Consider the following 15,922-nt stretch of genomic DNA (forward strand, 5'->3'; position numbering starts at 1 on the left):
AATTAGGTCAGTTAGCCTGACTTCAGTGATTGGGAAGATGTTGGAGTCCATTGTTAAGCATGTGGTTTCAGGGTACCTTGAGGCACATGATAAAATAGGCCACAGTCAGCATGGTTTCTTTAAGTGGAAATCTTGCCTGATAAATCTGTAGTTTGATTCCCACATACTTTCTGCTTTTGTCATTCTTGATGAAGAAATAACGGGATTGGAATGTGTTGTCTTTGGAAGAAACCTTGCCAGGATGGTGCACCACAGTCATAGAGGGCCAGAGGGTGGTGAATGCTTTGTCCAGGATGGAGCCAACCTTTTTCAAATTATACACTTAAAAACAATCAAAATCTTTATTAAAACATGCGGTTGCTGTGTGAACAATACATTTTTAAAACAATATTTATTTCCAAGAAACTTCAGGAAATGAGTTTGGGTTTAAAGTAGCATTCAGGACAGTGCAGCCCACAGTAATCTATGGGAAAGTACCTACAGATATGTACCTCCTAAAATGGTATTTGCTTCCTGGGGTTTGACCACTCTGCAAACCAGTAGCAAACAATGATGACTGGAGACCTTCCAAACCCAACACACATCTCCATCTTGGTGTCAGCTGACTGGTTATTCTTAAGAGGTAATCTTCCCACTTGTCTCTAGGAGGATTATTTTTTGAGGTTTTTAAGGTTTTTGATATATTTTTCATTCTTAACAAAAACTAATTTCAGAACGGAGTCCACTCTGCAAGAATTGGAAGCCAACTGGCTGGCTGTGATTTCCAAAGCGTTACCTGCCGCTACAAAATGACTGTCAGAGCTAAGATGATGTCACATCATAATTATATTCATTCACCATCCTTCACCTGGCTGCAGAAAAGACAAGATTAAGGTTTATTGTGGACAATTCTTTTTACATGTGTATCTCACAAGGAGCTACCTGCAAGAAGTCTTGGAATAATCACCAATCTCTGTGAGGAGGCAACTGAGATGCCTTAGAATTTATCAATAGAACAAAAACTAAAACAAATTAATTGGAGTGGGGATCTAATCCATAGAGTCAGCGTTGTTCAAGAAACTGGGCACAAATCATCTTTTATAGGCAGTCTCACCAAGCACTGCAGGATAGACTTGCACTAGTATAAATTTCTCTATATACAAAGTTTATCATGAACATGCCTCGGGCACCTTAGTAACTATCTTATTGTGGCTATGCCAAAGGCTATGCACCCACTGGGTATCGTGATAATGGTTACTGTATGGTCTCACGTCAGTTCCTTCACAAGGGGGTAAATATTATCTTCATATTAAATTACAGCCCACCACCCATCCTGAACATGATTTTCTTTGACAAGCACAAAAATAGTGACAATTGCCAGAAATTCTAAAATAAAATCTGAAGGTAGATTAAAAACACTCTTCAGGTCAGGAAGATTGTTGAAGAGGTAACAGTTAATATTACAGGGAACATTTGTCATCTGAAATGGTTTGTTGGGAATCTGAATTCATCAGCCTGAAACAGTAATTCTTTTTGTCTCTCCACCAATTCACCCTGACCTGTGGAGTGTTTTCCAGCATTTTCTAATGACATTTATTTAAGTTACACTCAGTCACTATTGGGCCAATGGGATATTTATAAAACCAAAGAACGATACATTACGGAAGACATTGCAGTCCATTGTGCCTAGGTTAACTTTTCGATAGAGCCACTTCCTTACTCTGTATCCCTGCAAATTTTCTCTCTTTGATGTCCACTTTGAGACTTACAATTGAATCTATTCCTATTCTTTTTAGGATGAGCACTTCACATCAAATAACTCACTGCATTAAAAAAATCTTACCTGTCATCAATTCCCAAAGCTTGTACCATTAGAAACTGTTTATTTCCCAGTTGCTTTTACTAAATATCTTCAAAATTTGGAACAAGGCCTTAAGACCATAAGATACAGAAGCAGAATTAGGCTGTTCAAGTCCGCTCCACCATTCAATCATGGCTGATTTTCAAATCTTTCCCTATACCTATGCTCCAAAGACATGGCCTCTCTGAAACTGAAGATTCACATTCCTCACAAATATTCTCTGTACCTTCACCAGGCCTTGACCAGAATTAGATTCAACATCCTGGTTTACAAGGAAAGCAGGATGTGATCTGTCAGTAAACCTGGTGAATGCAAGAAAGTGCAACAAATGCAACTGATTAATGTTATCTCAATTTCCCAAAGCAAGCACATTCTCCCCCTGTAGAAATAACCCATCTCATCATGCCCTTGTTTTGGATGTCTTTCAGGATCTAAGGAGAACAGAGAAAGAATAAAATTTTGTCTCTACATTTACATTTTCAAAATATCAATAAATCAGTAAATGCAATAACAGGCAGCAATCAATAACAATTCATTCCTCCCAATTAAAACATTACAACAGTATTTCTAATAAAATATCTTATACAGCTGCCAAAGCTTGGCAAAGTTATAGACTTTCAATAAATAAAGTTGGGGAAAGGTTAAATCTGGTTGTTAATTTACATTCAAAGCTAGTGTCACCAAACAAATGCATTTGTGTCTTTGTCTTTATCTCAAGGACTTCCTTGGCTTCAGGCTGTTGAAAGGTCCATTTTATTTCCCATCAACACAACATTGTCAGACATGGGAGAAATGTTATTGCAAAGTGGCTTTCACAAGCGATGGCAGATGAATGATGATAGCACTCTTATCATTTCACAGAAAGTCACTGAAAAGAAACCCAGGACAGAAATTACTGCAACAATCTCAGATGGGCCCCTTAGTGCTTTGCCTCTTGTTGTCAGTTGAACCTCCAAGTACCCAATCTAACAACGCTGTTTGGGCATTCTAGCTCATTCAGTTCCCACTTGCCCCAGAATTGCCGTTTGTGTTGGCCTTTGACTTGGACTTGGACTTGAAGGAGAAGCGCTTAATAAGCTTTCGAGAGAAGCTTCCCGATTTCTTCCGTGTAGATGAAGGACTGTCACTCACGTTGGATAGGTCATCGTGGGAGTGACTAAAGCCTGACTCCTTCTGCTTGTGTTTCTTCCTGAACAAAAGCTTGGTTCCACTTCGTAGAAAGCCAACTACAAGAAAATATGATAACAATCTAGCAATGATAATTCATCATGGGATAGAGGAATGAAACAGTATTATATAAAGAAGATAGTGCTGGACATAGTTCATTGGCCTAGAATATTAACGTACAACCATGGAAAGGTACATCTGCCATTGACAAAGATATTAAAAGATTAGTTTTATCTGTCACATTCATATCAAAACACTGAAACATACAGTGAAGTTAATTGATCGTGTCAAATCACAGTCTGAGGATGCGCTGGGGACAGCCCGCAAGTGGTGCCGTACTTCTGGTGCCAACATAGCATACTCACGACTTACGAACTCTAACCCATATGCAATTGGAATGTGGGAGGAAACTGGAGCACCAGGAGGAAACCCATGCAGTCATGGGGAGAACTCCTTACAGACAGCAATGGGAATTGAACCCTGATCAGTAATCGCTCATGCTGGAAACTGATTGTGCTAACCACTATGTGACCGTGCCAAACAGGTGTAAGGAATTACATGGCCTGTATGTGACCTACAGCCATGTGGTTGCCTCTTAAATGCCCTCTGAAATAGTTTAGCAAGCCATTCAGTTGCAATAAACCACAATGAAATAAAACTAGATGTAGATACTCTCTCCTAACAGCATAGTGAACATACCCACATCTCAAGGTGTGTAGCAGTTCAGAAAGGCAGCTCACTACTACCTTCTCGAGGGCAACTAGAGGCGGGCAATGAAATACTTCTTCAGTTTGCAAAGCCCACTTCCCTTGAAGAAAAATACAAAATGAAGGAACTATAGCTCACTGCCCTCCATTTTCCCCACAGATAATTATTATTGATGCATTATTTAGCATTTAATATAACTTAAACTGTAGTGCCTGGAAGATTTACAAAGTGATACAATTCATTGGTGGGAGGGGGGAGAGAGATACTTAAAAGCGTAATGATCGACTCCTTTGTGTTTACCTTTGTGATCCTTCAAGCTTCTCGTTTCCAGTGCTCCCGTTGACCCTGTTTCAGATTCTACATCATCCACTGACGGCCGCTCTGAAATATCAGATGCAACGGCTTCGTCCTGGTCTTGGCTGGCTGGTTGCCGCTGGTTCAGAGAATCAATGGATTTGGGCGACTCTAGTGCAGTCTGAGCACTGCACTGGGGGAGGGCAGGCAACCCCGGCTCGGACTGCAGAGAGGCGTCCATAGCTGCTGCATAGCCCACAGACAGAGCCATTTCTTCCTGATCAATGGGAGTCTGGATCAGAAAAAAAAGGAGAGGACATCAGCCTATGTATATAGTGCAGACAATTCTAGTCACTTTTTTTCCCCAACCCATTCTCTATAATTTCCTTTAACCCCAAAGCACTCTATAATACTTCTGTTCTTCTGATGAAGAATCTTGGTCTAAAACATTAACTGTTTATTCCTCTACATAGATGATGCCTGACCTGTTGAGTTCCTCCAGCATTTTTGTGTGTAGAACTCCTTTCATATTCTCTCTCCCACTTCTGGCTGCCATGGGCGTCAGCTTCCAAATTCCTTCCCTAATCTCTCCAGTTCTCTTTTTCCTCCTTTAAGGTGCTTCTCAAATCAACCGCTTTGGCTTGGTGTCTTATTTGATCATTCTCTGACGTGTACCATAGTTGTTCTAAGGCATGCGTTTCTAGTAAGGGAGAAGTCCAAAGAAGATGTGCGAGGCAAATTTTTCCCCCCTACAGACTGGTGGATGCCTGGAATCTGCTGCCAGGAGTGGTGGTGAAGGGAGATATGATAAAAATAGTTAAGAAGCTCTCAGATAGATACATTAATATGCAAAGAATTGAGGGAATTGGACCACATGCTGGCAGAATGGATTAGGAGTCATTGGCTTAATTAGCTCGGAACCACACTGTGGGCCGTAGGGCCTGTTCCTGTGCTGTCCTGTTCTGTTTTAGTGCTAATTAATCCATGTTGACATTGATAGTGAATGTGTACTTTTATGTACCTTGAATCAAATGGTGAAACCTTGTTGTGCAAATGAGATACAGGTGCATGATTAAAATAACAATAACATTTTAAGGAAAAAAAATAACTTGAACTTACGTAGAATCTCAGTGTTCTAAGCTCAATACCAGCTTATATCTTAATGCTATAAGCTGAAGTTTATCTTAATGTTACGAGCTCAGTACCAGATAAACTTTGACACCAAGTTAAGCAAGGAGAATTTGGGGCAGTTAAGGGTCGGTCATAAAGGTAGGTTTTTAATTAAAGAGTTAAAGATTAGCTGTACTTGCCACATGTACATCAAAACATACAGTGAAATGTGTCTTCTGTGTCATATCAAGTCACTGAGGATTGTGCCAGGGAGCAGCTAGCAAGTGTCACCACGCTTCCCGCATCAACGTAGCATGCCCACAACTTACTAAACTTAACCGCACGTCTTTGGAACTTGGGAGGAAGATAAAGGGGGAGAGAAGATTCCTACACAGCCCCTACAGAAATAGAAGCAGAAGATAGCTATCTAATAATTCACACTTCATACCATCTGGCTTTCATTTTTATCCAGTAGATTCAAGAACAATCTTCTAGCTCCTTTCTGCAAGGATGTAGCCTGATAGAACAAATCAACAAAGATCATCTTGGTCTGCAAGTGAATTCGCAGATTAACCCCACTCTCCTGCCTTTTTTCCTCCCAGACACATCTAAAAACTCTGAATAGACCTGTAAATCAAACATATCCAAGCTGCAATTTGAACTTTTCATTGTCCCTATGGCCTTGAGGATTGCACATCCCTGGTTTATCACCTGCGACAATAAAACTCTTGTGTATCACAACAAACAATTGATTATGCAAAACTTAAGCAATAGCCTTGAGTGTTTGGACTGGTATTGACCATTAAGTTTTAATAGTTAACATTTTCTTCCAAAGTTGCTGCTTACATTTCTGCCTCTCAAATTGCTAATATAAGGAGACCATTAAATGAACAACCACACAAGCTGCTGAAACCAGTGCACATTGCTCATTAGTGGAGTAAGGTTACCTTTGAAACTCCTGAAATAATCAGTGTGCTGCGCTTGGTTGGTGTCTTTTTGCTAGGCTTGTTAGCAGATTCTGTCAGTTGCCGAATTGCAGTCTGTACGACTGGATCCAAACCATTAGCGAGGTGGTTATCCACTACTGTCCAAACGTACAATGTTATCATTAGCACGGAAGTACATGAGAGGGAGAAATGGACTGGGGGGGGGAGGGAGTATGGTGGAGAGAGTTGGGGAGGAGGTAGGTGTAAAGAGAGAATGAGAGGAGAAAGAAAAAAGATGTGAAAGAATGAAGGGGGTAGTCAAAGAGAGAAACACACGCGGGGAAGCAGAGAGACAGCTTGGAGGGTATAGGTGAATTCACCTTTAACCACCCATTCACACTGAAGGCATGAGTTCAATTAATAGCAAAGGAAGTGTAGACACTGTACAATTGAATCAAAAAGAAAAACTGGAAAATCTCAATATGTCAGGTAGTATCTGCAGGGAGAGAAATAGAAACACAAGAGGTTCTGTAGATGCTGGAAAATGCTGGGGGAGCTCAACAGGTCAAGAAATGTAAATGAATAAACATTCTACATTTTGGGCCAAGACTGTTCTTCAGGTCCTGATGAAGGTAAAGAAACAGTCTTCTTTCATATATGCCTTGGTGAAGAGTTCAACACAAACTCCATAATTGATGTACAAGGTTTGCCAGAAAGTGCCAGTTAACAGCGCCATCAAGGCAGATACGAAAGAAGACAGCTTCCGATATAGCATTAAGGACAGCGATCAGTACTCCTGTCCTCTTTGGTGGAGGTGTTATAGACTCATACAGTACAGACACACACCTGTTTGTTCACTATGTCTACACCAATCCTTAATTATCCATCTACACCAGGGGCTCCCAACCATTTAGGCCATGGACCAATACCGTTAAACAAGGGGTCTGGGACTAACCTCTACACTAATCCCATTTACCAGCACTTGGGACCCAGCGGACCTCAGGAAGAATGTACTAGAAAAAGCTTAGTCAAACATTTAAAACAATAAAGGAAAATGCTACTGAGACTCAGCAGATCAAAAGCATCATAGAGAGTCAATGTTTTGAGCTGATGAAACAAAATTCTGTTTCTCTATACATATATTACCTGACATGTTGAGACTTTACAGTATTTCTTAATGCCAAGAGCTATTCTGGCTCCCCGTTTACCCCCTTTCTCTTCTCCTCACCTGCCCATCGCCTCCCTCTGATGCCCCTCCTCCTTCCTTTTATTCCATGGTCCACGCTGCTTTCCTATCAGATTCCTTCATCATCCCTTTACTTCTTCCACCTATCACCTGTCAGCTTCTCACTTTATCTCCTCTCCCCCACTCACCTGGCTTCATCTATCACCTTCTAGCTCGCACTTCTTCCCCTAGCCCACCTTCTTATTCTGGCTTCTTCCCCCTTCCTTTCCAGTACTGATGAAGGGTCTCAGCCCGAAACACTGACTGTTTATTCATAACCATGGATGCTGCCTGACCTGCTGAGTTCCTCCAGCATTTTGTTTGTGTAGGTTACTCCGGATTTCCAGCATTTTATTTTCTCATTTTGTTCCAGTTTTATAGCATCTACACTTCCTGTGTTTTTTTATTTAAGCATTTGGTGCTTTGCTTTGGCTAAAGTGAGCAAGATTGGACTGGCAGTCTAACATGCACTCTTTTCCACTTTTCTATTGGAATAAATTAACATGTTTTAGGTGGTAAATCCAATATTGATCATCTTGTAAAAGTTAAAATTGTCTCAAAAGAGGCTATAGTCCCAGAGGCTTTCAGAAGTAGCACCATCCCTGAACTTGGGTTCTCAGAGTGACACAATTTACCATTACTGGGAGGCTGACTCATGGGGCTATCATCCAGCTTGATGTTTCTCTTCTCCGTTACTTCCACCTTGGAGGGCGACCTTGTGGGAGAATCTGAGGGCAAGAAGCACAGAAGTTAACAGACCTTTAGTTGAAAGGCTCTGAATACACAGCTGCAGCTGTGTTTGACGTAAGTAGCGAGTGACTGCAATTGGTACTATGTAACATTAAAAAACAGGTGGATTCCGTAACAAAAAAGTACAGGCAGTCCCCGGGTTACGTACGAGTTCTGTTCCTGAGTCCGTCTTTAAGTTGGACTTGTACATAAGTCAGAACAAGTACATCCGGTATTATTTAGCATCAGTTAGTCAAACGTTTGTCTTAGTATATAGTATATATTTTACCTTTCTATGCATATAAAACACTTCAGAAACGTATGTATTCCAATAATTAAACTACCGCGTTGCTTAGTAATAATTGTAGCTTTCATCGGGGCAGGGCGTTTCACATTCTCCACTATTCTCACTTTATCCGTTATCCTTTAAAATTGTTCCGATCGTTGACCGACTGTAGCCTAACGCTTTTCCAATTACCAATGGCATTTCACCTCTTTCCAAACGCTTTATTATTTCCACTTTATTTTCAATCGCGATCGCTTCCCGTCAATGGAACAGAAACACTGCGGGCGACGGGTCCCAAGCTCCGCCGGCTCCCGAGGTCCGCTGGGTCCTAAGGACCACCGCAGTGAATTCCCTAGGTCCTAAACTCCACCACACTGAGAAAGGCTAAATGGGACATGTGGGGGCTGTGCTGAGTTTGGGTATGGGTATTTGATTCTCCACAATATTCTGCGTGGGAATTTAAACTGGAGGTGGCAGTGTTTTTTTTACAAGGTCGAGTTGCAAGCTCGTCACCAACCCGGCACGGATGGTACGGGAGTCACTGGATCGACATCAACGGGAGCAGTCTGTCACTAAATCGAACTCAGGAACCTCTGTTCTCTAGCCCGGCACCGATCTCACTGCACCACCAGCTGACCGGAATGGGGGGGGGGGGGGGGTGCAGTCAGGGTGAATCTTACTAAGAAAACTTAAGCCAAATACAAAGTTAAACACTCAACATAGTGTCAACGGCAACAACAAAATGGCGGATGGTGTTGTGATCTGACTTAAAATGGCGAACGGCGTTCTCTTTCCTCAGTTCGTAAGTACGAGTTGACCGTAAGTCGGGTGTTCGTAACTCGGGGACTACCTGTATTTGGAACTACCAGAAGGAAAAGGCACATTCAGCCAGCGAGCTCTAGAAATACAAATAGATGAGCTATTTCAATATGAAAACAACAGGAGCCTCACCTATTTTGCTATCCAATTTAGGCCGGGATTGGATTGTCGTTACTGTTGTCACTATGGTTCCGTCAGGCATTATCGTTCGATCCATTTCAATCTTTTTCGTAGGGGTGACAGTTGTCCGCAGAGGGAGCAGTGACTGGGCTGGCTTGGGATCTGTTGGCTCCACGTAAATCAACTATGGGGGAAAAAACACACTGAGTGAAAAACACTGAATGATCTGTCTCTACTACCTCCCTATCTGTGCCTCTATTTTCCCAAAAGTAGTGATCAGTTAATGTTTCTTGGTTGCCATAATGTCCTGTGAATGGTCCCGTCACCAGCTGGTCCTGAGGTTGATCAGAAGCCTGGAAGTTGAAGCCCAATGATCAAAGCCTTGGGCCTATGAGTCTGAAGTCCACTGGGGAAGTCCTGAGGCCTGTCCTGGAATTGGAGGACTCAGAGTTGGGAGGGAAGGGGTGGGGAGGAAAAGGGCTTATTTTGCTGCTGTTGTTTTGTTTTGTTGTGTTCTGTTTTGCTTTCCCGAGCATGCTTTGTTGGTGCTGGAATGTGGCCACACTTGCAGCTGGTCCACAGCACATCCTTGGGTTGTGTTGTTCATTAATGCCAACAATGCACTTCAGTCTGTTTTGATGTACATGTGATAAATAAACCTGAATTAAATTTATGCTATCTGGTCAGGAGATATTCTTTGCATACAAACTTAGGCAGTGAAGTTCAGTAGACTGTGAGGATAGGCAGGCACCATTACTGCTGAGATGCAGTTGTTCTTTAGAGAAGGTCTTCAACTTGAAACACTAATATTCTAGCACCAATTACATCGCCTACCTTGAAGAGTTTACAGTATTTATTGTTTTGATTTCAAATTTCTCACATCAGCAGTTTCTTGCTTTCACAATGAAAACTCAAGACACTGCAGATACTGGAATTTGATGCAACAAATCTGACTGCTGGAGGAACTCAACAGGTTGAGGTAGAGAGATGGTTGACATCTCAGTTTGAGACTCTGCATCAGGACTGAGAGTGTGGAGAAAAGAAAGACAGAAAGATGAGCTTTATTTGTCACATGTACATCAAAACATACAGTGAAATGCATTGGTTGTGTTAAATCAAAATCAGCTAGAATTGTGCTGGACAGCCAACATGTCGCCATACATCCGACACCAACATAATATGCCCACAATTTACTAACCCTAACTGTACTCCTTTGGAGGAAACTGGAGCACCCAGAGGAAACCCAAAAGGTCATGGGCAGAGTATACAAACTCCTTTCAGATAGCAGTGGAAACAAAGCCTGGTAAGGTGATTACGCTAACCGCTACACTACCATGCCATGGAGAAATAGCTAGTGTGAAGCCTCAAACTTCTCCCTCTCACTTCTTCACACTATCTGCCCTGTACAATCTCCTGTTTGATCTCGACCTGAAATACCAACCATTGCTTTGCCTCCTTGGATGTTGCCTGACCCACTGAGTAACTCCAGAAGCTTATCTTTTGCTTTCCCAATTCTTTGATATCTGCAGAGGCTGAGGTTTGAATATGAAGCCTGTCAGGCCCTTGGGTGTTGGCTATTCACCAGTTGAATCAGAGGGTTAGAAATTATTGGTCTCTGTGTGAAATGTATGATGTAGAACAGCATTGGAAGTCAGTGAAAATCAAATTCTGGAAGGTGACTATAGCATGCAGCCATTAATCTCTTTGCAAAATTGCTGCAAGTGACTATGGATAATTTTCCACCTCGAGGCATTTTGGGTGCCACCGTAGTGTAGTGGTTAATATTATAGCTTGGGGTGTTCCAGAATTTGGCGCCATCTGTAAGCGGTTTATACATCTTCCCCATGGAATGTGTGGGTTTTCTCTGGGTGCTCTGGTTTCCTCCTCCTGTCCAAAGACCAACTGGTCAGGTCCATTGGTCATTGTAAATTGTTCCGTGATTAGGTCAGGGTTAATCAGGATTGTCAGAGGTTGCTGGGGCCGGGTGGCTCGAAGGGCAGGAAGAGGCTACACCACACCATATCACTAAACAACCAAACAAATAAAACCTCATTGTTCTCAGTCTCACTCTTAATCAGTGCTGAGGGGAAGATGTTTGTGGACAAAATGTCACAGCAACTATTTGCAAATATTGCCACAAATGCAAATGAAAGGAAATAATTGGATCTTTTGATCTAGGTTTACTGCAGGGTCCTCTCAAGCATAGCAGAACCTCCGCATTTCAGAATCAGAATCAGATTTATTGTCACTGACACATATAAAATTTGTTAGCCTACAGCAACAGTACATTACAATATAAAAATTTACCACAGATCGCAATAATAAATAAATAAATAGACAGTGTAGAAAGAGAGCAAGACAGGTCATGAAGCATCTCCTTTCACCTCTTTACATTTCAGGTGTGGTTCTGCTACTCTTGGAGCCTGTTATCTGCCTTCTGGTGTGTTTTTGGGCTGAACGGGCAATCTGGCGCTTTGCTGTCTCCGAGAGGGTACCACGAGGCCGCGAGCAAAGTGTGTGGTATGGAGGCCAGGAAGCCTGGAGACGGGGTGGTGGGTGGGGGCAATAGCGAACCCATGATCAACTCCATCTCTCGCTGATCAAAGCACCAAGGGAGACTCAAACCATCAAGGAGGGTGCAGAGGTGAGCGGGTGTTCAGCGCCGTCTACCAGCCTCTCACTCGCTGCCGGTGAAGGAAAGTGTCTGTGTGTTACCGTCTCTGTCTCCCTCCCACTCGCTGCTCCCAAGGGAAGGTCCTTGCATTCGAATGATCTCTCTCTCTCTCTCGATGCCGTCGGAGGATAGTGCCAGAGCAAAGTTTAATCGACACAGTTTCCGGATGGGACTCTAATTCACGTTTATGATGTGTTCTCGTTTTTCTGGTTGTTCCTTTTTTTGTTGCTAGTTCTGGGTGATTTTTGAATCGGGAGGCCTGCAGATAATGAACACTGCGCTGAACTGAAGCTTGCCTTTTGATTTTGAGCTTTCGCTAGCTTTTTTGCTGTTTGCGCGATTTGTTTATTTGCGCATGGGGGGTGGGGTTTGATGCTTTGAATGGTTCCATTGTTCTTCTTTGTTTTGTGGCTGTCTGTGAGAAGATGAATCCTAGAGTTGTGTACTGTATACATACTTTGATAAGAAATGTATTTTGACTTTGAATCCTTTGAATTGTCCATTCAGAAATCTGATGATGGAGAGGAGGAAGTTGTTCCTGAAACATAGAGTGCAGGTCTTTCGGTTCCTGTTCCTGGCAGTAATAAGAGTGAATGCCCTAGGCGGAGGATGTCCTGGGTTATGATGGATGCTGCCTTTTGAAAATGCCCTCGATGGTGGGGAGAGTTAAGCCCGTGATGCAGCTGGCTGAGTCTACGATCCTCTGCACCCTCTTTTGATCCTGTGCATTGGAGCCTCCAGAGCAGGGGGTGAAACAACCAGTCGGAATGCTTTGTACATCAATAGAAGTTGCTCAAGTCTTTTGTAACAAAGCAAATCTCTTCAAAATCCTAATGAAGTATAGCCGCTGGTGTGGCTTCTTCCTGACTGAATCAATGTGTTGGGGCCCAGGATAGATCCTTGGAGATGTTCCTCATTTAAGGAGGAACAGACACCAGCAACATAGGAGAAATGAGGAAAATGAAATCAAATAACAAAGATGAAAGGCAGGAAAGTTAGACTACCTCCAGTGAGACTGATCCAGCGGAAGTACTCGACATTTCTGGAGAGGCTGCTAAGGGAAAGCTCTGGCATCCAGAAGGTGATCTCCGAGATAAATCCAGTGGGATCACACTCTGTCCCAATAATACATCTGGAAAAGAATAAACACGCATTTTGATGTATGACTGCCACCCACCCATATCAGAAGATGCCTCAATACACTGGGGATCTTCAGTCCCAACAGATGGCTTGTGATCTGCCTGCAATGGTCCAAGTTGGACTGCAACCAATCAACGAGAGGGAGTGCATAAATAGAGTTACCTTTTCAATCAGGTCCGCGATCAAGATTTAAAAGGCAGAGCTTTGCGACAGTTTCTCTGAGTTGGACTGCGACCAATCAACAAGAGGGAGTGCGAAAATAGAGCTACCTTTTCAATCAGGTCCGCGATCAAGATTTAAAAGGCAGAGCTTTGCGACAGTTTCTCTGAGTTGGGCTGCGACCAATCAGTGAGAGGGATTCATTAGAAAGGGCAAATAAAAGTAATGCAAGTGCAAGCGGAGAAGCCATTCTTTTGAGTGTGGCAGTGTTTGGAGTGGCTTTAGCAAGATCAGGCTTGGGTGAGGTAAAGTATTTGGTAAGTTTCTCTAATTTTGTTCTTATTTGTTCATTCTTTGTCTGTTAGGGCATGGTAGTGTAGTGAGAAAGACTCCAGGGGCAGCGTTTTATACTGTGTGTGGAATGTGGGAAGTCTGGGAGACCTGCAGCCTCCCGGATAACCACATCTGTACCAGGTGCACCGAGCTCCAGCTCCTGAGAGAACGTATTAAGGAACTCGAGCTGTAGGAACCTAGGACTCATACGGGAGAATGAGGAGATGATAGACAGGAGCTACAGGGAGGTAGTCATCCCTAGGTTGCAGGTAACTGGGTGACGGTCAGGAGAAAGAGGGGAAAGGGGCAGCTGGTACAAAGTACTCTTATGGCTGTTCCCCTCAATTATAAGTACTCAACTTCAGATACTATTGAGGGGGATGACCTACGAGAGGGGAGCCACAGTGACCAGGTCACTGGTACTGAGTCTGGTGCTGTGGCTCAGAAGGGCAGAGAGGTGAAGAGGACTGTACTGTTGATAGGAGATTCCTCAGTCAGAGGAACAGAGAGGAGGCTCTGTAGGCGCGATAGAGACACCTGGATGGTATGTTGGCTCCCTGGTGCCAGGGTCAGGGGTGTCTCGGATTGGGCCCATGGCATTCTCAAGGGTGAGGGTGAGCAGCCAGAAGTTTTGGTGCATATTGGCACCAATGACATAGGTAGGCAAGGTGAGGAGGTCACAAAGAGAGATTTTAGGGAGCTAGGTAGAAAGCTGAGAAACAGGACCTCCGGGGTGGTAATCCCTAGATTGCTGCCTGTGCCATGTGCCAGCGAGGGCAAGAATAGGATGATTTGGCAGGTGAATGCATGGTTGAGGAACTGGTGCAGGGGGCCCATAGAGAGGGCACATAATAGAGCAAAGACTAGTGGGAAATTAGAGGATTGGGAAGCTTTTAAAATCCAACAGAAGGCAACTAAAAAGTCATTAAGAAAGATGAAGGTGGAATATAAAAGTAAGCTAGCCAATAATATTAAAGAGAATACCAAAAGTTTTTCAGATACATAAAGTGTAAAAGAGGTGAGTGTGGATATCGGACCACCAGCAAACGATGCTAGAGAGGTAGTAATGGGGAACATAGGAGTGGTGGACAAAAGAATTACGGTACTATTTTGCATCAGTCTTCACTGTGAAAGACACTGGCAGTGTGGTGAAAGTTCCTGAGTGTCAGGGGTCAGAAATGTGTAAACTTGTTATTACTAGGGAGAAAGTTCTTGGGAAACTAAAAGGTCTGAAGGTACAGTGCCTATAAAAAGTATCCCCCACCCCCCCCAGAAATGTTCATATTCTATTGTTTTACAACATTGAATCATATTGGATTTAATTTGGCTTTTTCTTTTACACTGATTAACAGAAAAAGACACTTTCATGTGAAAGTGAAAACAATTTTCTACAAATTGGTTTCAATTTATTACAATTATTAAGCACAACATTATTTATTTATTGCATAATTACTCGTCCCTTCAAGTCAGTATTTAGTAGATGCACCTTTGGCAGCAATTAAGTCTCTATCAGCTTTGCACATCTGGACACTGTAATTTTCCCCATTCTTCTTTACAAAACCGCTCAAATTTTGTCAAATTGCATAGAGATCATAAGTGCACAGCCCTTTTCAAGTCCAGGTTGAGGTCTGGACTCTGACTTGGCCACTCCAGGACATTAACTTTGTTGTTTTTAAGCCATTCCTGTGTAGCTTTGGCTTTATGCTTGTGGTCATTGTCTTGCTGGAAAACAAATCTTCTCCCAAGTCACAGTTCTCTTGCAGACTGCATCAGGTTTTCCTGCAGGATTTCCTTGTTTTTTGCTGCATTCATTTTACCCTCTACCTTCACAAGCCTCCCAGGGCCTGCTGCAGTGAAGCATCTCACAGCATGATGCATGGACCACCATGCTTCACGGTAGGGATGGTGTGTTTTTGATTATGTGCAGTGTTTGGCTTATGCCAAACATAGTGTTTAGTCTGAAGGCCAAAAAGCCCAATTTTGGTTTAATCAGACCATAGAACCTTCTTCCAGCTGACTTCAGAGTCTCCCACATGCCTTCTGGCAAACTCTAGACAAGATTTCATGTGAGTTCCCCCCCCCCCCCCCGCCCCCAACAGTGGCATTCTCTTTGCCACTCTCCCATAAAGCTGCGACTGGTGAAGCACCCGGACAACAGTTGCTATCTGTGCAGTCTCTCCCATCTCAGCCACTGAAGCTTGTAACCCCTCCAGAGTTATCATAGTGGCCTCCCTCACTATTCCCTTTCTTGCACGGTCACTCAGTTTTTGAGGATGGCCTGCTCAGGCAGATTTACAGCTGTGCCATATTCTTTCCATTTCTTGATGATTGACTTAGCTGTGCTCCAAGGGATATTCAGTGACTTGGAAATGTTTTTGTATCCATCTCCTGA

General features: G+C 43.0%; 1 protein-coding gene across 3 annotated transcripts in view; it reads right to left on the reverse strand.

Annotated features, from left to right (window-relative positions):
• Positions 1 to 327: 327 nt before the first annotated feature.
• c2cd2l (c2cd2 like) overlaps positions 328 to 15,922 on the reverse strand; it is a 136,166-nt gene continuing 120,571 nt past the window's right edge. For 2 of the 3 annotated variants that reach the window (XM_073030073.1, XM_073030071.1), the window contains 6 exons: positions 12,903 to 13,030; positions 9,237 to 9,408; positions 7,906 to 7,998; positions 6,067 to 6,203; positions 4,016 to 4,301; positions 328 to 3,066 (listed from right to left, as the gene is read on the reverse strand). In XM_073030073.1, coding sequence (XP_072886174.1) covers positions 2,837 to 3,066; positions 4,016 to 4,301; positions 6,067 to 6,203; positions 7,906 to 7,998; positions 9,237 to 9,408; positions 12,903 to 13,030 — 1,046 coding nt within the window. In that variant the 3' untranslated portion in view covers positions 328 to 2,836. The remainder of the gene's footprint in view (positions 3,067 to 4,015; positions 4,302 to 6,066; positions 6,204 to 7,905; positions 7,999 to 9,236; positions 9,409 to 12,902; positions 13,031 to 15,922) is intronic. The other variant, XM_073030072.1, reaches the window with a different exon arrangement.

Source organism: Hemitrygon akajei, chromosome 26 (assembly GCF_048418815.1).
Source record: "Hemitrygon akajei chromosome 26, sHemAka1.3, whole genome shotgun sequence".
Classification (NCBI taxonomy): domain Eukaryota; kingdom Metazoa; phylum Chordata; class Chondrichthyes; order Myliobatiformes; family Dasyatidae; genus Hemitrygon; species Hemitrygon akajei.